Genomic DNA, 24,921 nt, shown 5'->3' with positions numbered 1-24,921 from the left:
AGAGATGTCACATTCTCTCTCTCTTTCTCTATCACTGTATCTCTTTCCTTCACACACACACACACACACACACACACACACACACACACGCACACGCACACACACAAGCTAACATACACATGCAGATTGAGTGATGGCTGTTATCAGCACACTTTGGGCAGTATCAACTTCATCTGACCTTAACATGTTGAATTAACCTGCACTAATCCCTCTAAACTGATGGAACTGGCTGGTTGTCAATTTTTCTAAAAGGGGAGATTACCTTTGCAGTCTGCTGATGTTTGAGTGTAAAACAAGATTTAATGTGTCCTGTCACAGCAGTAAAAACAAAATATTAAAAAAAAAAAGAGCTAGAAAATAATTATTGTTTACACGGAAAAGGATTTTTCCCTATAAAGCATCATAATCACACTGAACGATTAAGGTATTGGCTAATTAATTAGCTTTTGGTTTTTCCTGCTCCAAACTATCGTCATTAAGTGACAACACAGCCGGCTAACACGTAGACAATACACAGGCCGTCTGATATAAAACAAACTGTTAATTCAGCCCGATTATGAAGTTATCATATTTACCGTCAATGTTTTCTCACATTAAAATGCATCCATTCGATGGAAATAGCTTTGACATAACACCGTAGTAATCTGTAATCTCTAACTTCCAACTGGTTAATAAAATGTGCGCTGTGTAAAAATGTGCAGCCTTGTAGTCTTAACAGAATGTGATGCCAGACTGAGCAGGATGGCTTCCCCCCCCAGATTCTGCTGCTGTGTCTTCCCTAAAAGGCCCATAATACAGATTGATGACACCAAAGTTTTTAAAGCGCTTCATGATTTTTGCAGCATAACATCCCTCTTTTCCCACTTTTTCCTGTCACTCCTCACTGGCTACTGAAGAATGGCCGTGAAAATAAAACGATGCCATGAAGACTCTAAATGCAAACCCGATTTTAAGAAGGCCAATAGAGATGTATAGTCTCTCGTCTTGAGGGCCAAAACAGGATTTTTCGTTCACCTGTCATGGGAAGTCCTGGCCTTTGTGATTGAATGAGAATCTGATGCTGTTAGCTATTTTCAGAGATGATTCCCTCTAAGGTACCGATGGTATTCAACTGTGACTCATGTCCTCATTGGGCACCAACAAGCGTCTGACTCATAACAAACAGAAGGCGTCAGTAATGCAGGTGTTCAGTCCACCTGCAAAGAGAGCCAACTCAAACCAGAACTACTGTTGCATTGATGATTATTTACTGAACAATTAAATAATCACCCTCATTATTTAATTGAAGATCTATCTGATTGGGAAGTGTACATTTGAAATGCTCAATATCTCTAATTAAGAACGAAGAGCCCCTTAATCCTGTAAGTAGTTTGTTACCTCACTTCTGTTATCGTGATAAGCATACTGTATGCCAGATTCTGTATCATGGTCAAATCCAGTACATTTAATTCGTATTGCTCCAAATCACAGCAGTTATCTCATGACACTTTTCATATAGAGCGGGTTTAGACCATACTGTTAAATTCACAGAGAAAGTCAAAGTCGGATTCCTCACTCAGGAACTCCTCCTGTTGCAAAGTTGTTGTTATTTGGTCTGACCTTGCAAAGTTTGTGTCGATTCCAGTCTTTTGTTTATCCATCAATCCCTCACTCTGACAGTATCCCTTTCTATCTGACATAAAAGAAAATAAATATGATGCCAGCAGGTGTCAAGAGGGATCCTGCTTCCTCTCTCTCTCCCTCTCTCTCTGTCTGAAATGGTAAGAAATTGGATGGCAAGTTGCTCCCTGTTGGGTGTCAGAGTGGAATATCTTTATCATCTGTGTCCGTCAAATGAAAATGCCCGGTCTCTAAGGTCCTTTTCCAAATGGCGAAGATGCTGTTTGCCCTATACTGTCGGCTATTGTTCTGCAGCAAAGTCAGGCCAGTACAGGCCATTTTTTTGTGAGGCAGGGGCAGCTCAAAAACTTAACTCACTGGAAAGTACCAATTTGGAGAATCCTGTTTCAGTGGGGCTGAATTACCGAGACATCAGCAGTCACTCAGGCTTAAGATTGCCATTGCAACACTAAGGATTACTTCCACTTCAGGATCGTGCATGGCTACCATAGTTTTGGCCCACACAAGCAAGACAAGCAAGCCTCTTCTCCATCACAGATCCAAAGAGAACCAGCCTGGTATCCACTTCAACAACACACTGTTCAGCCTGGTCTCCTTTGCAGTGGTTCTAACTCTAGTAATCTTGTAATCATTGAACTGTGCAGCCCCTAAGCTCAGTCTGATGTGTAAGAACATGGCTGGAGCGAAAAAGCAGTACAGGTGTCACCTGAGGACGGGGTTAACAAGGGTAGCGCTGCAGAAATAAACCGGGCTGCTCATTGAAGACGGAATAGGGCTTTTTTTCCAATACAGGACCGTACTAGAATAGATTGGTCCCCAATAACAGATCAAAAGTAAAGACTACTCATTAAGCTGGTTCATATTTCCCATTTCCATTTCAAAGAAGGCCATTTGGACTCATTATCCTGATTTCCCCTCTATTGTCTCTGCATCACTTTCAGAGTCTGCTGTACCAAGTTTTGCATTGTAAAGGTTGAGCAATTTTCCCTTTGAAATTTACCATCCAGCCTCTGTGACAATGTGAAACTAAGATAAATTAGAGACAGCTCCTCCGCATGCAGTACACACACAGATCTATAAACACACATTTTACTTGTGTTATACGACTGATACTTCAACACAAGCTCTATGGAGGTGATAAGCATGTTCCAAAAAACTGATCACTTATAGGGTCGGTCATGTTTTCTCTTCTTATGATTTGCCCCTCCATATATCATATGCTGTAGGTGTTATGACACAATAAACTCACAATGTGCAATGTCCTGATTGGTATTACTGCAATGTGATTAAGCTCACCTAAGATGAGTAAAACTTGTCTTTTCTTGTAAGAATCTGCAAGTAACATTTACATTTTCATATTTAGCACAGGAGAGCGCGTAAAACGTGAAATGGAATAACTTATAAGAAGATGGGAAGATTAATGTGCTCACATGGAGCATAGCCTCCCTTCCCTTTATGCCACAGTGATTGTGATTGAATACACTTTCCCAACAAATGAAGGGAATCCCCATTAGACAGCAATAGACAATAAATGTCAACCTACCCTTCTATACAAAGGCAAAAGAAGAACAGGAATTCCCCATGGAAGCACCTTTCCTTAATACTTCTTGCCATCCATCATCATCTGTATCTAGAAATATCCTGTCTTCTGCAATTGCATTGTTTTTCTGTTTCCTTTCTTTTAAATGTAATTTAAATGAAATTGCTCTACAAAGGTTTACACTGGCATAGGACAAAATCCAGCACACTGAACATGCCGTGTAAAATGTAACAATTTAGAAATAAATCAGTGGTCAGGAGATAAATTCATTAACTTCTAAATCATGGCAATATCCCTGCATTTGTCATTTTTTTTTTGCTTTTTGTGAGTTTAACACTGTGTCATGCTGAAAGATGACACTGAGAAATTAAGTATTATTTTTCTTCTATTAGTGGGCTTCATGGCTGAAACCATTTATCCCCCTCTTCTACCCTTTGTGTGTATTGTTGCATCATAAAAACAATCTCTGACTAAAATCTAATTGACGGCTTCAGTACACTATAAGTATATAGTAAAACACACCCATCAATTGACTCAAAAATTAATCCCCAGAACACAGTTCATTTTGAAATCACTCCCTCTTTAAAGACTCATGCCAATGAAAAGATCTGAATGAAATGAACTTAGCTCTAGCTTTTTCCTTTGTATTTATGCTCTCCCTTACACTCATTCACTACTTCTTTGTTTACTTCTTGCTGGGTAGTTGCAAGGAAGCAAAGAATAGTGCCATTTGTGAAACCTGACAGTTCATAGCTGAAGTGTAAATTAAAAGGCTGGTTTCATGCTATTCCCGAGCACCGCATGAAGAACAATAACAGTAGGTAGCTCTTAAGTGAAGACGCTGAAGAGATTTTGCTGGAAATTCGAATAAGCCTAATATCATTCAGTATGCTGGACAATGATTGATGACATTGGGTCATACGGTAAAATAATACCAGTATGCTCTTAAGAGAAAACTGGACTGGAAAAAACACTTTTTAGCATCTTCTGTGTCTTGATTTGACGTAATAAAGTAAGAGATTGTTTGCAACAACCAATTATCATAAGTAGGGAAAGAAAAATGATAACAATTAAATACTGTGCCAACATTAGAAGTGGAGGTCTATGCTTGTGTCTGCATTGGTAAGTGTCGGTAAGCTTTGGTGTCCTACTGGTTCCCCAGTGGCTCCCAGGTTTGATTTAATTGTAGCGGCAGGCAAAATACGGTTAACACTCTTGTTATCAAACAAACACATTTATAATCATAGAATAAGATACAGGAGAACCTTTTACTGTAATAAAAATAACCTAAATTCAGAGGAAGGCCACTGTTTTTCGCCTATTCTAAAACGCTTTGGCTTCTTACTGCTTTGAACACAATTGCCGTGTTAAAAGGGCTCTGCACTGTGATCAATACGTTATTGGATTTGCACAGCGGCCAATACAGGACAACTTCCCTTTTCAAAAGTTAATGTCACACAACGTGAGAAACATAATAATAGCAATAATGTGCTGCTGATCAGCAATAATGTACCTGGGGACCTGTGTGTGTGTTATTGTGTGTGTGTGTGTGTGTGTGTGTGTGTGTGTGTGTGTGTGTGTGTGTGTGTGTGTGTGTGTGTGTGTGTGTGTGTGTGTGTGTGTGTGTGAGCAAAGCAAAGGAAGCAGAGAGGAGATTGACTACGGATCCAGCTGAAATCAAACACTTTTCTTTAATCTTGTAATCGTCTCACCGGGTTTGTTTCATTATTGATACAGTGCAATCAGATCATCACTTTTGGAACTTGTTTCCTCTTCACGAATCACCTCATCTTATATTGTCACTCCGTCATCTCTCTCTTCCCCTCGTCCACAAATTATAATTTGTTCTATTCACTTCAAACATTCTCCTTTTTTTTTTTAGGTATCACCTTTTGCGTTCTTTAGTCCTATCTGTCCTGTCTTTCTATTCTCACCTCCAATCATGTTATCTCCTCTATTCTTCATTTCCGGCACCAACTCCTCTCACCACTTCCTCCGGTTTTCTAAAACCGGCTTCCTTCTCTTTTTCCCTTTATTTCCCTCTCATACATCACCCCATCACCAATATGTCCCCTCATTTTTCAGTCTTCTTCCCCACCAGAAGGGGGCATCCCACGAGTCTCCTCCCCTTCTTCCTCGTAGAGAACAGAGGGGAGAAAAAAACTGGAGGAGGACCGGGAAATCAAACTGATCTATTTTGATCCCCTCTGTTTACAGGCAGGAAGTCTGGCAATCTATTCTACACACACACACACACACACACACACACACAAAACACACACACACACAAAAACACACAGACTTCCCACAGGGGCTGGGTAGCCTCCAATGACAAGATTGTTGAGGGGAGAAAAACCAGAGGGATGAGGGATAAAAGAAAAGAAAAGATTAAGCATGAAAGGCGAGGAGAATCTGCCATGGGGGCCCCGGAAGGGAAGGAAGCATGAGAAGAAGAGAGAGAAAGAAAGGGGGAGGAAGGGGAGTGAAGAGAGGAGGAAAGATGGGACGTGAAAGGGGGGTGAGATGAGGCAACGAGGGAGGAAAGGGGGGGTTGCAGTGAGGAAAGACGGAGAATACAATAGGATGATGAAACAGACAACAGACGGCGAGAGCATATAATCATTCTGGATGATCATGACCGCAGCAGTTGCTTTTGTCTTACATATGGAAGGCAAAATCATCTTTGTTCCGGTGCTTGTGTGTATTTTTGTATATACTTCTATATAAATATCAATGAAACAATGCTTGTTATCCCACGCATGGCAACGGCACATTCTCTTCCTGTGTGAAACGCCACGGCAACAATGTCAAAGGAGGCTCTATTGTGCAGGGCTGGATTAATTATCATGTGTGCTCTGTTTAAATCACCACTGAGGGGAAATATAACTGTTTGCAGTGTTGTGGACTTCACAATAACTGTGTTTTTCTTTGATATCATGTTACACATACAGTGCTATAATAATAAAAAAAAAAAGATTAATTGCAAGGTCACTTAAAAGTAATGAATCCCTCTGCCTCAGTTTTTTTTTAATGATATGTAAGCATGAAGTTGACTGTATGTTTGTTTTTGGGTTTTTTTTTTTTTTTTTTTTGGGGGGGGGGGGGGTAATCACCTGGATCGTTGTTGCTCCTGCTGCCATGGCCTCGCTTGACAATATTGCCATATTTCTATTATTATTTCTATTACGTTAGTATTGTTGTTAGTCCCATTTCTATCATTATCAAACCTTTGTGCTATCACTGTTATTGCTCTGTGTGTGTGTGTGTGTGTGTGTGTGTGTGTGTGTGTGTGTGTGTGTGTGTGTGTGTGTGTGTGTGTGTTTAATATACATATATATACAAACACAACTTAATTTATCAGATTATTCTTTTTTTTATTTTCATTTATTTATTAAAAATGTATGCACTGCATTTTGCATGAAGAGTGGAGACACTGCTGCTGTGAGCTAAATGCACACACACACACACACACACACACACACACACACACACACACACACACACACACACACACACACACACACACACACACACACACAGGATGAGAAGTGTGAGGCCGGGGCAGGAGACTGTCAGCTGTACACTGTCACAGTTAGTGACACGGTGAGGTGTGAGACAACTGTGCTGGGCACAATACATAGATGGACGTGCACAAAACAAATGCCAGCACACTCATATACACGTTGTCTATAAAATTGTACAACAATGTGAGGTTCACCTACACACGTACCTGTAAAGTGCACACCACACACACACACACACACACACACACACACAACCCATCAACCCAGTGCCCACTATTCTCATACATTTCAGAGCAGTGGGGGGTGAATCAACACCAGTTTAGATCATCAGGCCTGAGATTGAACTGGAAGGACAGGCCATCCCTCTTAGAGACCACCGCTGTGTGTGTGCGCGTGCGAGTGTGTGTGTGTGTGTGTGTGTGTGTGTGTGTGTGTGTGTGTGTGTGTGTGTGTGTGTGTGTGTGTGTGTGTGTGTGTGTGTTTGTGTGAAAGCCGAATGACTCCTGGGGGTATAAAAGAAACTGGTGTTTTGACTGGACTTTATAAGAATACAATGGAGATCGTTTTTGTGTGTGTGCTGGTGAACATGACAACCAAACCTCTTTGAGTTCAATGTCATGAGTTGAGGGTGAAAAAAGGTCCAAAGCCAGAAGACGGGTTTATTGCAATATGTCCTCTATATTTGTGTCATTACGTTCAACTTTATCCTGATTTCATCTCTTTGAAACGTGTTAAACTTAAAGCAGTTATTCTTAATCAAATTGCCTCCGCTCTGCATTGACTTTATGTATTTGTTCAGAAGTGACTAAGTGGATATCCAGTGGTAAATTGTGGATAAAGGGTGATGAATAAACTATAAGAAAGTCAAAATCTTGACTTAACCTGTGCAATTACAAGGTCAGGGTGAAAATAGAGTCAGATAAAAACAAATGTGATGTCAGGTCTCCTCTCTAACAAATTAAAGAGATCTTTTAAAATGATCAATACATTGTTAACATTTCCTTTCATCCACCTCAGAGGCAATGTAACCAATGCTACATTAGGGTTGCAGATAACCTCCAAACTCGTAAAGCTACACCGAATGCTATTATGGTTTCTAAAACTTTAACAGAGGGCTTTTAAATAGAAGTGTCCTTTAAAATACAGCGGCGGCATCTCGAAGGAACAGTATTACTGAGACAAACAGCACTACTGGGTGTATTTACCAAGCTGGCTCCACACAGTTTCTACGGATGGCCTTCATGTTTCACAACATTATGACTCCACCCAAGGTTAAAAGGAGCAAACCTCTTACAGTTATTAAAGAAAATCAAAGAGAGAAAAAAAAAGAAGATGACAAATTTTATATATAAATGTACATGTCAAAATGCCAAAGGTTTTTCAAGGATCCTTCAGTAAAGTCCCCTTATTGCAGAGAATAAAGAGAGAAATCAAAAGACAACATGGATACGAGATCACAAGGTATATCGCAGCACATTTAAAAGTTTTAAATAGTTTCTTAGACCTTCAGCACTGGGGAATCACAATGTTTCGTGATTCTATTGAGGACAATGTTTTTTTCAAACAATACATTGTTCATGTGTTTTGCCTTTATGGGCTTCAGGGTCATCAGATAATTAATCCCATCACAGCTCAATGTTAATAAAAAGCTTTGAATGCTACAAGTAAAAAAAAAAAAGAAAACTAATACTCAATATGAAATATTGAAAGAACATGTTGCAGTAATGGATCAGTTTAAAAGAAAATGCCTTTTCAGATTATCTTTCAGATATTCCTTTTTCTCTGCTTTGGACCATTCTGTCACATTTTTCAGTTATTTGGTATCTGCCAATACCAAGTCTGATCTGATACAAAGTTATATATTTAAATGTTGATTAAGTGTGTGTCTAACACAGACCCTGATCAGACAGAGTAGCTTTGAGCAGCATGGGGCGACTCTGTGCAGTTGTTTTCAATGAGAGGGAAGAGTTTTGCATGCTGCTTTTATTTCTGAGCAGCTCGCGTTTTCCCATCTAGATGCCTTGTGTTTTAGCCCCTTAAAGCATCGGGTTGGAAATGTTTTCACTCCAGAGCAGAAAAAGAACCAACGTCAATAGTGTTTTACTTCTTGTGGTGATTTTTGCAGGACGCCAACTGCAGTTACCATGATCTAGACAGAGCACACCAGGAGGCCAATTAGTGTGGAAGGTGAGGTGTCAGGTGAACCATCAACTATTAGGCAGTGTTCAGTTTAGATCATTGCTGTGAAAGGAAATGTCACTGAATGTGACTGGATATGGTTCCAGAAATTGATGTGACACTAGTGAGAAATTGTTCACCCAGTTGGAGAAGTTAGAAATACAGCAACATTCAGTCCTCTATATCACTGGATGTTATGGAATGTTAGGCAATTATTGATTTCAATCTAGTCACATTATTTGAGTCTATGGTCATTACATGTAAATGGCATGACACTAAAGTCACACCAGTGGTACAACACAGCTATTAGAGAATATGCTTATTTCTAACCATGCAAGCAATTCAGTGAACCGGATGAAGGCCATTACAGTGGAGCAGCACTGTAACATGATAGCTTGTTCCATTACTGTTGCAGAATTCTTTCAGCCCTTCAGCGCACACTGATTCTTGTCTTCTTTTGGAGCATCTGCAGCCTTGCATTCTTTGCTCTCTAATCTCTAAATTCACATTGCTCACATAATAGAGATTACCTTGATTTATTTCCTGCTGCAGATTGTTTTCAATAGCATGTTGTTTAATCATTCATTGTTTATTCCATGCTGTAATTAATTCATTATCATTCATTTGAATGCACTGAATAGGTTGTAGTGTTGCAATTGTCTGCTTTGTTATGTCTGATATAACCTCATTTGCTCTATTCTTATTTAGAACCTGCTCTTTTCTTTTTGCTGTATCTTATTTGCCGCTGCAGCGATCCAATTTCCCCACGGGGATCGTTAGAGTTTCATCTCCTCTTGAAATCATTTAATGCACAATGGAACACAAAATGGATCTTTTAACTCTTCGTGGAATACATCTGATGTGTAAAGGCTGTCCAAACAATAAAAAGACTTGAGCTCACTGTAGGTTTCAGGTGGCTTAATCTAAAGCCGAAGAGGTTATCTGCTTTTTCAGTGTTTATAGACGCGTACAGAAAGCCATATAATGTTGGAGTGGATTGCTTTAAGAGATTGCTGTAAAGAAACAACCAGGGTGCAACTCACTTGTCAGGTAGCATCCCGCCTGCTTAAGTGTCTTCTTTTGAATTGAAAATCAGTAAATATCATGTGCTTCAGTGAAACTTGCATTACCGACAACCATTTCCAAATTCACACACTATTTCCATCTAGTTGGTAACCCTGGCCTTGACCAATCCAGCATGGAAATCGACAGCGATAACTGCTGCACCACCATGCCAACCCGCTAAAAACAGCCTAGTGTAATAATGAAACACACATCCCCACTGGCTTTTCGTTAAACTTATTTAATTTTAGAGTTTTATTAGTGTTAAAATCCCTGATTGATGAGTGAATGGTTCCTGGTGGTGCATTAACATGCTGCTCCAAAAATAAGAACATCACACTTTCTACTTTGGTCTGTTGTACCATACCAGTGTGAGCCGGAGTGTACAGAGGAGGAAAAAGTGCAAGGGCGAGCAGAGCGGGTCTGGGAAAACATACGAAGAGGGGCCACTGCTGCCCGCCACATCATCACACCAACCAAAACACTGGACCCAACAGGCGGCAGCAGGTGGTGGTGTGGCAACACAATCAACAACGGTGGTTTTGCTGCCATGAATTGGACATTTTGGAGGTAGAGCGAGGCAGCAATGAAGTGGATGGACTGGTTATCCTGTCCATGAACATTTGTGAAAGTTGTTTTTCAAGCAAAATCATTATTTCAGTGAGTTATAAATTCTGTGTTTTGGTCTGTGATGCTCTGAACTTTAAGACAGGTTTATCAGCTGAACATTTCATTTTTCAAAAGCGCAATTTGCCAAAATATGACAAGCTAAAATGTGGCAGTATGCTTTGGAAAATGATTGGCACTAATTGAAGGTGTACGCTGACAGTTGTTGTCAAAAGGTAGTTGTCTGATATAGTGTAGTAAAAAAAAAAATATATATATATATACCTTCAGTTTTGGCAATTTATGTGCATTTGCAAGCTCAAGCAAACATCCATACATTATGTGAAAGTGTTTTGTACCTCTTCACAACATACAACCATTTCACATTTTTTATAGGTTGCAGCAGAATGGAGGCTTAAATACGTGAGAGACTGAACTACTTCTCTGTTTTGCTGACTGAACTATTCACCTGGGCCTTTCAGGAGAATCAGAGTAACAGCTGAAAGCTTTGAACTATGGGTCATCACTGAGCGGCTACTTGAGGAAAAACCATCAGGTAGCCTTTGTGCGTAGCTTCAGTCAAAAGGCAATTACAGCACACGTGTACCTGTGTGTTCAGACATTCCTGGTCTTCACTGCAATCATTATCTACATCAATACCACAGAGTGAATGTGGAGAAAAACAAGTTAAGCACAGCATCATCTCACCCTCTTTTCTCTTCTAATGTGTGACCACAATCTTTTTGTATTTCAAAAGAAGAACACAATGAATTTGCAATACGTATAATGACCAGAGACTTGTGCAAAAATGTAAACATGTACTTTAAATGTGAGTAACCATGCAAAGAAGATGCCCAAGCAGCAGCAAATTGAGGCTAACACACACCAGAGAGCATGTCTGCAGAGAAGCACCAGCAAACCCCCGAATCCCCAAAGACCCCTCACACAAACAAATGTTCTATTTGATCGTCTAAACACATACAGTATATAGCATCTGTTCCAATTGGCATAAACACACACTCACGCACACACACTGACTACATTAAGTTTAGTGTGTTCATTATTTATCATTGTTTATATCTGTGATAGAGTGCCAGCGGAGATAACAAGGCTAAAACTGCTGACGGATGGATATTTTGCAGACACACTTACACGCTAGAAGGAACATCCCCTTCTACACACACACACACACACACACACACACACACACACACACACACACACACACACACACACACACACACACACACACACACACACACACACACACACACACACACACACACTGATCTTATAGAGCTGTACAAACAATGGCAATGGGTCAGCTGTGTGTGTGTGTAGGTGTGTTTGTGTGTGTGTTCCTTATTTATCATTGTTTGACACATTGCCACTGGAAATAATGGGGCTAAAGTGCTGACTGATTCAGATTTAGGTGTCACATATTCGCCAAGACACTACTTGGTTGTCTCACACACGCACAAGAGAATACCCTTGGGTCGATGCATAAAAATACACATCAAAGTGATTAAATGTTAAAGTTCCTGCCTCTCTCGGTGAGTTTGAACAGAAAATGTTGCTGACTCCATGAAAAGACATCTTTGTTTTGTGCAGGCGGAGATTTAAAGTGGTGATCGCAGAGACTGCTGTTTTTTTCTTCATCTTGTGTTGTTATCTTTTCTCTTTGGTGATAAACATTCATCGCTGTGGTGGTTTTGGCCTGGCTTTGGAGGACATTCAAGTCAGAGGTAGACCTTGGAACCTTAATTGTGAGCTTTTTGGTTTGACGTTTCATATGTTGCATGTCCGTGGGGCTTTACAAAGATGGTAGCCGCCTGCCGCCTGTATATTTTGTCACCTGCATGCTTATTGAGACAAAACACAATCTTTATGGAGACTGACTCATTAAGATGTTGCTCTTCTGCTCCACCAGCGCTCAAAAAAACACAGATTAGTAAAGCAGAGACAACATATATTTCTGCATATCAATTTAAAAAATTGCACAAGTGATGTTCACCTGTGGTCTGTACCTAAAGCAATACATTTGCTCCATGCTCACAGTATAACAAATATTGTTTTGTAGCCATTAAAATATTTCCATTGATCTTACAAAGCCAGCACTTTATATGAAATCCACTAACATGGCAGGATAGATTCCTTTATTTGAAGTTGTCTAAATACCTGTGGTACTTCTCATTTGTCTAGTCTTCAACACCATTGCAGGGATGGTGATAATCACATCGGGGTCTGAATCGGTTGAGGAAGCTACAGAGCTAGTAAGATATTCAGCCTGTCTGACAAATTACATTATACTAGTGAAGTTCAACAGGAGGCAAAGGGAAAATCACTGAGCTGGGTGGCTTAATGTGAGGAAAAGGGGGCATGAGGGGAAAATTCAATGTTCGCGAGAGTATCGTAAAGCCTACTGTACGTTCTTATAAAGACACCATCCCACATGACCATTCTGCATTATTTTATGTAGTATGACACATTAATACGATAACTTGTTTTAAATTAGATCATACAGTCAGCCCCTGTAGTGACATTTAATTGAAATATAAGCATCTTAAGAGGTGTGTAGAATTTGAAATGGCTGGTGGACCCTACCCTACTTATCATCTTTTAGGTACCATATGGATTCGGCTGTATAATGTTATCAAAGCATCATTAAGTCCTGTATATATATATATATACACATACATTTCTATTGTCTTCTTTCTGTGTGAGTGTTTGTGTGTGCGATGCGTGTGTGTATGCACTGACCATTCCAGTGATTAACATCAGTTGTGTCAGCACTCTAAGTCTGATGGATACGTCACATTAACCCCTCTCAACTGTGTCTGTGTCTGTGTGTGTGTGTGTGTGTGTGTGTGTGTGTGTGTGTGTGTGTGTGTGTGTGTGTGTGTGTGTGTGTGTGTGTGTGTGTGTGTACTGGAGGAGCGTGTGTGTGGTGCGTGTGTGACACAGGAGGACAGAGTATTTCACGCTGGACTCTCCCATTACCTGAGGTCAGCACTGTTACTGACAAAGTGAGAAAAATGTGTGTGTGTGTGTGTGTGTGTGTGTGTGTGTGTGTGTGTGTGTGTGTGTGTGTGTGTGTGAGAGATAAATTACACAGTGCAGGTGTGAACAGCCATAATGACGGTGGCTGGTCTAGACGAGGAGCTGAGTACAGCAGGTTTGGGAGCTCATACTGCATTCAACAGCACATTTTTCCCTCGGACACACACACACACAACACACACACACACACACACACACACACACACACACACACACACACACACACACACACACACACACACACACACACAAACTCACGCATACCAGCATACACACATGCAGTACCAACCCTGTCTACAGCTTAATTACTTCCCTAAACTGCATTCTCAATTAAGTTTTGAGGGAAACATGTTTTTTTTTCCCGGATTAAGTTTGCAGTTTTAAACACGTGGTTAATGTTGTAAATTAGAAAAAAATAAAAAAGAAACGCAACAAAAATACTTGATTATGTGTAGTGAAACATCAAAATAAGTCATGTTAACAAAAAAGTTTTTCCACTACAAAAAACATATTTTGTGTCGATTCTGGCGAAAACAAGCGGTAGTGTTCCCGTCCTCCAGAGTCCCTTCAGTAAACATCTCATTTTACTGAACTAGATAATCTTCTTGCTGATGGTCAATTATTTACTTATTTCCTCCAGGACCTCCTCCTTACGCTGACTGTGATTGCAAACATATTTGTGATACGACAAAAACAAACTTAATCCTGCATAAGTAATCCTTGAAGTGTAATTTACAATGCTGTTATGTTGTATGTTGTATGGGGAGTTTTTAAGTTTTGCAAACACGTAAACGAAGAACTACATACACAATAAAAAAAAAACTGTATTGGTGACATATCACATTATAACTGTCTTGCCCTGTAACATAATGCATGCAGTGGTGGTGACATGCTTGGTTATATAAAGTCCATTATTGTGATGAATTTCATATTTGAAATAGACACTGTGGTATGGTTGCATTAATGCTGGGTGAACCATTCATAATACAATTTTGAGCCTTAAATATACATATGTCAATACTATATACCATGAGTTAGACCATTTAAAACACAAGTGAACCAATGTATAGACACAACAAAACAAGAGCTCAGATATTGGGTTTGAAGGGGCCCTGAACTAGAAGATAGTGAAGGTGACGGAGCCTTGATGAACACTGTAACACTCACACAGACAAACATTAAACTCCACATCCTGCCTGTCTCTGCCAACCCTTCATCCACTCACTTCCACTCCATGAGGCAGTGAAACAGACACCTCTCCAAGTCCCCGGGGACCCCAGAGGCAGAGGGCAGGAGGCAGAAGCTGAGCGTGGATGATGGGACACTCTATTTAAACCGCACGCACACACACACACACACACACACACACACACACACACACACACACACACACACACACACACACACACACACACACACACACACACACACACACACACACACACACATGCGTGCACACACACAAACACTAAATCCCATCACTCCTTCTCCCTCCTTTCCTCCTATCAGTCTTCTTTCATGCATCATTCACCATCCTCCCTGCTCACCTCCTTCACTCCAATCTCTCTGTTTTCCGATCTCTCTCTCTCTCTCTCTCTCTCTCTCTCTCTCTCCACACTGATCTCTCGGATCTGTTTATTTGTAAAGAAACTTGAAGTTATATCAGGCAGAGATACAAATGAAAAAAAAACATCACACACATCTCTTAAACATAAATCACGAGAGCAGCTGTGACAGCGAAGAGCAAACCTTCCGCTAATTGAGATCATGTACCTATCGCCCTATTTGCCTGAAGGAAATGACATTTTTAAATTATCCACTAAACAGCTGTGAGAAAATGCTCAACACAGAGAAAGCTGGATCTTCCTCCTCGCTCTCTCCCGTTCAATCTCCTTTGGAATAAAACAGTACAATATCTATATATAAAGCTTGGTTTAGGTACTTTTTTCTTTTACTTGAAGAAAACAGTGAGATAGTAAGAAATGCACTTCAATTAAATTGCCTCGACATTGTGATGCATTTTATTGTAACGTATTTTTAAGTGCACATAAACAAGAGTTCATTTTGAGTAGTGATAAGAAAATGTTATGGTGAGTTTGCGGTGAAATTGACAGCATTTTAGTATAACTTAATGTAGATTATGAATACAATACACTGTTTCACTGAGCGAATTGTGTTCTAATCGTGTTTTTACGTACATAGATAATGCATTTAAAGATTAAAAATAAATGCATCAAAGTCAAAAAGAAAAAGCACATATGGACGCTCGATGACAAATGGCAATTGACTGAGAAGATGACAAAAAACGTTACATGTAAAAGTCTATATGGATCTGGATGTTGTGTGCAACACACACTAACCTGCATACACCCATGTTCCACTCTTTAGTCTGGTAACACTGCATGGATGCAGTGAGTGTAAAGACAGAAACACAGATTCATGAAAGCATAGTGTTTAATAAAAAGCTGTGAAATGTAAAACCTGTTGATCACTATTGTTGGAGGGTGTAGTATATGCTAACAACTCTAGTGTGATGTTTAAATCACACTAGATGTGGCGTGATGCTTGTAAAAAGTCCAGTTGATGATAAACATTGTTAAATTCAAAGTGGATTTAGGAGCAAAATGAAGCTATTGTTATATTTTTATTCTTATAGACACCTGTGAGACGTCATTAAGGAGACACTGACCCATAGTCATGAACACCCACTGTGTCTGTTCCTCTTGCCTCCGTTTTATGAGCTCCTCATAAGATGATTTGTTTTTATGCCTGTTGCATTGCCCGGTTGTAACCCTATTTCATGCCGCCATAACCTCATTTCTAATTAGTGTTGGCCATTTTTATTGATTTTACAATTGTTGTTTTATCATCTTTATCTCAAAAGAACCACAAGCATAAAGTTTAATTGTTTGCCCCCTCTGATTGGTCCGTCAGGATTTAAGAATATAAAGACACACTTAACACGCTGCCAGTAAAAGTTTACAATTGTTACTCGTGTGAGAGAATGATGAAAGAAATTAGAGACCAGTGGCAGTTTTATTGTAACTCTTTTACAATTCATCCCTTTGATGTGGTATTCATCATGTTTAATGTAGTAAAGAATTAATAGTTGAATAAGTAAAACACAGAAATCCATCTTCCTTGGAGTTTAGACGTTGCTATAAAGTATGATACTGCTATTTCGCCGTTAACACTGAAGACATTTTGACACACATATTGTGTTAGAGGAGGCAGAGTTCATTGTAGTGGAAATAAAATTCAGAATGTTGATAAATCAAATCTGGTTTATGACTTCAGTGGGCAAGAGGAGCATTCACCGGATGCTATGCACATATCCAAGTGGACATGAGAGAGAGAGCAGGTATTGAAATGACAAACACACACTGCACTAACTGCACACTCTGACACACACACACACACACACACACACACACACACACAGACCATGCTAGTCCAGACTAGAAATTAGTCAGGCTGATTGGTGAGTGACAACTGAAATTGAATTTCTCTGCAGTGAGAGCCCAAAGGACTCAGGGGAGGGGACACACACACACAAACACACACTCACAAATGTGGGTATAGACGCACACACACAAGCATGAAAAAGGTGCACACACACACACACACACACACACACACACACACACACACACACACACACACACACACACACACACACACACACACACACACACACACACACACACACACACACACACACACACACACAAACACATCAGCATGAACAATTACTGAATAATTGCTGGCACATAGACCTATACTTTATCTCATTGTCCCTCTCTCTTTCCTTCTCTCTCTCTCTCACACACACACACACACGCACGCACGCACACGCACACACACACACACACACACACACACACACACACACACACGTAAACTCCTATCCCCACAAGTCCCTCCTCTCCAATTTACTGCCAAAGTTGTCTCTTCAAAAGCAAATCTCTTTTTTTTTTTCCACCATTACAATAAGAATTGCATCTGGCCAGTCCAAACAAAACCCAAAGTTTGAAAAGGCCGTCATTATATTGCAGCCGGTTAGACGTGATTTGAATGGTGATGAGTGGAAATGGCAATCTTGGAGCCAGAGAAGCTGCAACTCCCTATAGGCGGATATGAAATGAGAAATTATGAAGAAGTGTTTGTGATGTTCTTTGTCTTTAAAGTCAAGTTTCAAAGCTGAATAGGAAATGATGTGACTGCGATGAAACACATCAGTGCTGCTGTTCATACTGACATCTCTTACCAAATGTATAAAACATCATCTTGTCATGGTTGAAGATGGCTCATCACGCCATCCACTGTTTGAAATCAGCTCTAATCATGCAAAGGCCAAACCTGAGATGGAGTTGACCGGTTAGGACTAATCTACGTCATGAAATATAAGAAAAGGAAAGAACAGAAAATGAGTGGAACAGCTGGCCGCTGCTCAGTGCCAGCTGAGTCTACTGGTCGCTCCACCTGGTCGTTAGGAGACTTCACTGGGAGGAGATGAAACAGCCAATCAGGAGGCGCAGGGGCTATCGTTTGCGCTGGTGAATTCTGAGTTACCGCCATGCCGATCTGTCTCCAAAGCTGGAGACCTCCATCTCCCAGCAGCATGGGAGTGAGGCGGAAAGACAGCGGGTGTGCCATCTAGCCAACTGTTGTCTCATCTGTGGTCAGGTAAACTGCTAATTCATAAAACCAGTGCCTCATATCATTATTTTCCAAGCTGCTGTAGTTGTGAGCTTTAGACAAAGGGAAGTGGGCATGGTTTCATCCCTCAGCCCTTTCCCCACTTTTAAGGATTTTTCTAAACTTTGCAGAGGGTGGACTTAGACTCAGACTCAGACCTGAGGGTGTGGTTACACAGATATACAGCTGTACAGACACAGAAGGCAGCTTGCTGTTTCTGAGAGAAATCTGCTACACGATGAGGCCCGTACATCAGAGGGTTGAAGGTGCAAAGCTGCAGCAGCAGTAAATTGCGGTAAAAATGACTTTATGCAAATGTCCTATGACGCAAAAGAGCGACACCTCGGATGAAACAATTACATTTGCACTGATTGCAAAAAAACTGCAGCCCAAATAAAATAAATCCCAGGTGGATCTGAATATGTTAATCATGTGCTGGGCACAAACATGCACAAAAAGATACAGATAGCGAGAGTTAGAGGAGAGACACAGCGTGACTTTTTGTATTGGTATGTAAATGCTCCTTCAGATATCCCCCCCGAGGACTTTTGCTCAATTAATCATGTTGCTCAATACGTGATACCAAGACCGGTGCGTTCAGTCTGCAGTAGTTTGTCCTGTATGGTGCACATCATAACACTGTAGATAAGAGTATGTTCGCCCTTTCTCTTCTTAAAGTCACTGAATCATAACAAAACAAGGGAAAAGGACAAAGGAGTCAAGCTGAAGTTTATTGCAATAGTGTTTTTATTCTGCTGTACATGTTGTTTTTTGTTGCTTTCAGGATAAATCACGCTGAGCTGAGTCGTGATAACCGTGTTAGCTTTAGAGCACACAGGTGGTACGCAATTATTGTTGGCTCTACCAGCAATTATTGCACTTCAATGCTGCTACTAATGATTTAAGTTAAAACCGTGTTTCACAGGTCAAAATGTCTGCTGTGAATAAAAGGCCTGTCCAACAATAAAAACAGCACCTTGGTCTCGTTATTTACTATCCACTGTGAATTCTAATCATGCTAATTGCTGATTAGCTGACACTTCCACCTTCCCCAGCATGCCTCTGGTGAGAACAGCACTAATAAAGGGAACACCACTTTTCTCCCTCGTGTGATCTTTTCTTTACTTTTTTTTTTTTTTAAGATCTATTTTACAGCTTAATGCAGTCAAACACTGCTGTAAACATTCTTTGAAATGCTAATGCAGTTGTTGTGTGACACTTTTGATGAAGCTTCTGTCCAAATATTCCCATGTGTGTGTATGTGGGAATGTACTGCAGGCTTGGTTATCAAGTGCAGCAGCCACTGTGGGGTCACCGCACAGCTACAGTATACTTTCTCTGGGTGGTAATAATGTTAACTTATCTTCACTGTGACGCATTTACGCTCAAATGACCACTTGCGGTCTTTTGTCACATGACATATGGAGCACCTGATAGTGTTTTCCACTGTTATAGTAACTGTGGGAATTTGTGACACTCCGAGCTATAAAGGGATATTGTTTTCTCTCGTAAACACTCTGTATGCTCTATATCGTGTTGCCAAACAAACACGGTGTACAGGTTTTATATTGAGGTGTGTTTAAAAAATATATTTTTGGGGGATAAGCAGACATTTAGAAACTCCATACTTGCTCTGTCAAGTCATCATCCACTGCCTGTCTATGAGGCAGTCACAGAGACACCTCTCCGGGTCTCCGAGGACCTCCGAGGACAGGAGGCAGAAGCTGAGTCTGGATGTTCAGACGCTATATTTAAACCGCATGCAGACAGACACTTACTCAACCCTATCAGCCCTCTTTGTTCTTCTCTGCATTCATTACCCTCTTCTTCAACCCGTCAGCCCCACCCCACGGCGTTCCTTCCTCTTAGCCTACACAGCAATACAATCTTTCTCAATCTTTCTCTCCCCGTCTCACTGCCTTTTTTGGGGGGTGTTTTGTTATGCTTTGTTTTTCCCTTCTCTGTCGGCCATACTGATCTCTACTCAGCCAGTCATTCTCATTTTTCGAACTTCTCCATGTAGCACCGCTAGATTAATAGCCGGGTGGCTGAAGGGGATGCTGTTGCAGGATAACACACAGGAAATTAATCTGCACAATACTTATTCCAAGAGCAGTCTAAAGGTTGTCAGCTGTGAGAAAACAGGGCCCAAGAGAGCTAATGTGCCTCTTTTTTTAAAGTGTCATATTTTTTTTGCCTCAAAGTCCATTTTTCACAATATTTATTTTTTATTGGTTAGTTTCTTCCTCAGAAACTTACATTTCTTTAATTGCAACTTAAATGCACAAATATGTGTATATGCAACTTATTTTGAGAAAGCAAAAACCTGTTTTGATGGAAAAGCAAAGTTTGTTTTATTCATTAAACAATCAAAGAAAATAAAGTTCATATTCCCTTATAATTTATCTGTAAAATGCTCACTTTCTGCATTTGAGTATGAACGGGATGCAAACACTTATAAACCAATAACTGCACTCCCTTACTTTTCACTGACTACATGTCACTGACTTGAATATAAATATAACGCAAAGGAGACGGAAGAGCTTATGCTTCACCCAACAATATTTAAATTATTTTGAGATTACCAGACTGCTGCATTTATGAAAAATGCATAGGCCTTTTTTTTTCCTTATTTGTAGCGTTTTCTTCAGATTGTTATCACACATATATAGAATAGAATAAAACAACACAGTTTATCTACCTACTTACTTACTTGTATTCATGGACTTTTTCTGTTTTATTTTTCTCTTTATTAACTCCCTCCCATTCTTTATTACTCCTCATGTCTCTTGGTCCCTCATACTGTCTCTGTTTTTCACACACACAGTATATAGCCTTTGAAATATCTCTGCTCTTTCATGCTTAGTGCTGGCTGCCTCCCCTCAGGCATATTTAGCTATCTTTCCCCAATATATTGTGAAGTCGCTTATTGAAACATAAGGCGTGATGTGGCGAGGCTTTACTGGAGATTTGCAGAGGTCAAATCCTGCCTGATTTGCATATATGCTATCACAGTGTACTTCCTTGAGCCCCAAGGCAACGTGGGATATTGGATGTATAGGTGCTATAATCCCTTGATGACATGTTTAGAAAGTCTCGGTTGAAAGGAAATGAATAAAAAAAGTTGTTTTTAGCTTAAAATTGCTGGTATGTACTAGTGCTAGTGTTCAGTATTAGATACAAACTAATAACTAGTTTGTATTTCCTACACTGGCTGTAAATCAGTCAAGTGAAATGTGCTTATATGGCATTTTAAAAGCACCAAAACCATTGTGAATCAAAGTGCTTTCCAAAATGGAGCTAACAAAGCAGGGAGGAAGGAGGCCCAGCCTGGACTTCAAAAGCAATAACCAAACATAATGAAAATAAGGATGTGCTTTACAATCACAAGGTAAAAGCAATAGAGCATAAAGAAACCAATGAATATGAATGTGCACTGATTCAGCTGATTTCTGTGTTTTCACTCCATCTCCGCTGCCACTGTTATGTTAGGGTTTTATTAGGTTCAGGCAAAAGATGGAAGTTGTGAATCAAAAAATGAAAAAAATAAATAAAATATCTCGACAGAAAATGAAGCATTACCGTCCCAAAAGTTTTGAGGCTGCATAATGTGTTACATTACTCTTGCCTTTGCTCCTGACAGAGAGGGAGTAATTCACACATCCACTGGAGGTCTATCTAAATTAAATGTAAACACAGGCTATGCCAGGCAGGGGAACAATAAAGTTATGCTAAACCAAGACCACTAGAGACCCTGAAGTGGCCGCGCAAAGCAGCCCGGCAGTATGAACAATGTGTAACATTTCCTCGTTGATCAAAGAGCTTAAGATAGGTTTCATGTTGTAATGTAAGTCTTAGTTTGGACTAGAATCTACATACTATATAGAGGGATTATATCAAAGAATGTAATCCCATTTACAAATTAGCAGTGTTTCTCGAAAGATGGTCTTGTATGAGTGCATGAAAGAAATACATGAAGAATAAAATAAAGAGGAAAAACACACTATAACATGAGTGTTGACACTACTGCTGAACAATTTACAGTTTAAGTGTCGGAATTATCATGTAGTGACAATTTAAAATAATGCAACTTCATTTTCATGGTCGACACCACTGATTGGTTAAGATCACGTTAAATAGAAGGACTTCATACCCTTGATATATCGGTGCACCTGCATGTAAAGTGTGTGAACACACACTTACACACTGATCCTCTCCTGATGTTATCATCACAATTATGTTTCATTACATTACAACAAACCTTTTACACCACCTCTTTGCTTTAGCTTTCTCAAATAAGGTCCCACATAAACACAAAACCATATAACACTGTGGCATTTAAATAACACACACACACACACACACACACACACACACACACACACACACACACACACACACACACACACACACACACACACACACACACTGCGCCTCTTACCGGAGTGAAGTTCATGACCTTGAGGATCCAGATGGTCAGTGCCAGGTTGACGATCATGGTGACGAGGAGGAGGAGGATGAAGAAGTACAAGCATCTCTTCCTCCAGCCGTAGATTCCCACTGCCGGGTAAACCTGGGCGCCGCACACCGACGCCCCCGCTGGTGGAGCGGGTTGGGCTGCGCCGCAAGGATATACTGCTCCTGGGTCATCTGAAAGGGGGAAAAAAAAAAAATCAGTCTTTTATTATTAATTTTATTCATATTCTTCTTTTTATAATGGTTATTTTATTTTCATCTCTGTAACGTTGTTCACTGTGAACAACATTCCTAAAAATGTTTATTTATTAATGAATTAATTCAGAGGCCGAGGTCACCAACTTTAATTTTTAAAACATATTTTTTTCATTTGAGAGTGAGCATCTGCAGATATTCAGCTCTGCACAGATACTAGACATGCATTGCAGGAAAGATTTCAAGGAGAAATAGTAAAAAAGAGAAGCTAGAAATGGCATTTTTTTTATTCCTCCCTTTTCTTAATGCATTCAGTGCATGCTAAGTTCCTGTCACGGTTTTGGGGAGGATGGAAACAGCATTGAACAGGTGGAAATAACGAGGAAAAGCAGAGCCACGTAGAAAGGTAGAGAGAGGCGTTAAGAGGCAAAGAGTGAGACAATGAAAGAGTTTGGAAGTGGGAGAGCGTGAAAGAGAAAGACCGAAGCATGATAAAAACGAGATAGAGGTGGAGCGGTGAAGTGGAGAGATAGCACGGCATCGAGTAGTAAGAGATAGAGAGGGAGGATGAAGGGGGAGAGAGGGAGAGAGAGAGAGAGAGAGTGAGAAGGGGTAGATAAGACGGCGGAGGAGGACAGAGTCCATTAGTTGTAGAGCAGCAGGAGGAGTCATTGGTGGTAAGAGATATGGACACTGGCTCCAAGGCACTACTATCTCTGTCCATCTCCGGCTCTCTAACTCTCTCTCTCTCTCTCTCTCCGCCTCAAACTCTATATCTCCCTCCCTCGCTTCCTAATTCACTTCCTATCTCGCTTCTGCACCTCTCTCCCTCTTTATCGGTCTCTCTCACACACACACACACACACACACACACACACACACACACACACACACACACATTATGTCTTTATTCGCTGAGGCTGCATGACCTTAACACCTCACTGCCTGTTGTCGTCCCCCCCCATCCCCCCTCCTCCCTGCCATGCTATTTCCTCCATATAGTCTCACATGATGATACCAACAAGCCTTCATGGGAAAAAAATAAAAAAAAAATTGCTGACTCTTGCTTTGCCTACAGAAAGAAAGAAAATGCAGACTTGGCCTGTTCAACTTTTGTTGTTGTTTTTTTTTTTTTTTTTTTTTTTCAGTGGAGGAGTCTCAAATATCAATCCGTAATCCATGTCTCCACATGGGTCCCTGTTTCTCTCACACAGAGAAGAAAAAGCCCAAGGTCTTATTGAGCTATTGTTGTTATGACGACGCATAAACAACTTGAAAACTTCAAAAACGTCACCGTTGTTGGGAGTTATGAGATTGAGGTGGGAATCTAATCTGACCACCGATACTGTAGGATTGTACTGCACCCAAGTCCCTTATCTATTTAAAGAATGTAATATGTATGATATTTATCACTTAGCATAACACTGTTATATGCAAATGAAGACTAACCTATCCCAGCTCATCCTGTGAAAATCCTTCTATATAATAATCAACCACAAGCTACTGGTCTCACTCAAACAATACCAATCTGACCAGTCCCACAGCATAATGGCGTGTTACACAACATAACTCAGTGGTGTGTTTTCCTTTACACTCCGGGAGCCATTCTCCACCTGAATGAACAGAGATACTGGGTGACTGAACTTTGATACAGCAGAGCCAAAACGCATCAAATCCAGGTGGAAATGCAGCCAAGACGCAATGAGGACTTAATGAACCAGAACATCTCTGAAGATACACATGAACATGTTTGGCTGCATTAACTATGAAGAGTGATGAGCAATAGATACTTGTTAAAAATGGAGGACTTAGAACATGGCATTTAACATCAGAGTTAAAGACGTGATGGGAGGATGCTTTTATGTGCAAACCGAATGTGCATTTAATATTTGCAATCCAATTGCTTCATAACTAGGCTCAAGCTGGATAGGAGATACATATAAATGCCAACTGGAGATGGCT

The 24,921-nt window shown here is 40.3% G+C and overlaps 1 protein-coding gene across 1 annotated transcript in view; it reads right to left on the bottom strand.

Moving 5' to 3' along the window:
• Positions 1-22,941, bottom strand: part of LOC129095804 (zeta-sarcoglycan-like) — a 146,695-nt gene extending 123,754 nt beyond the window's left edge. The window contains 2 exon segments of the mRNA XM_054604368.1: positions 22,730-22,881; positions 22,884-22,941. Of these exon segments, the coding sequence (XP_054460343.1) occupies positions 22,730-22,881; positions 22,884-22,938 (207 nt within the window). The 5' untranslated portion in view covers positions 22,939-22,941.
• Between the last annotated feature and the right edge of the window lie 1,980 nt (positions 22,942-24,921).

This window comes from Anoplopoma fimbria, chromosome 9 (genome assembly GCF_027596085.1).
Source record: "Anoplopoma fimbria isolate UVic2021 breed Golden Eagle Sablefish chromosome 9, Afim_UVic_2022, whole genome shotgun sequence".
NCBI classification, from domain to species: Eukaryota; Metazoa; Chordata; class Actinopteri; order Perciformes; family Anoplopomatidae; genus Anoplopoma; species Anoplopoma fimbria.
Note: the sequence above shows the minus strand (reverse complement) of the source record. Positions and strands in the feature narration are given on the sequence as shown.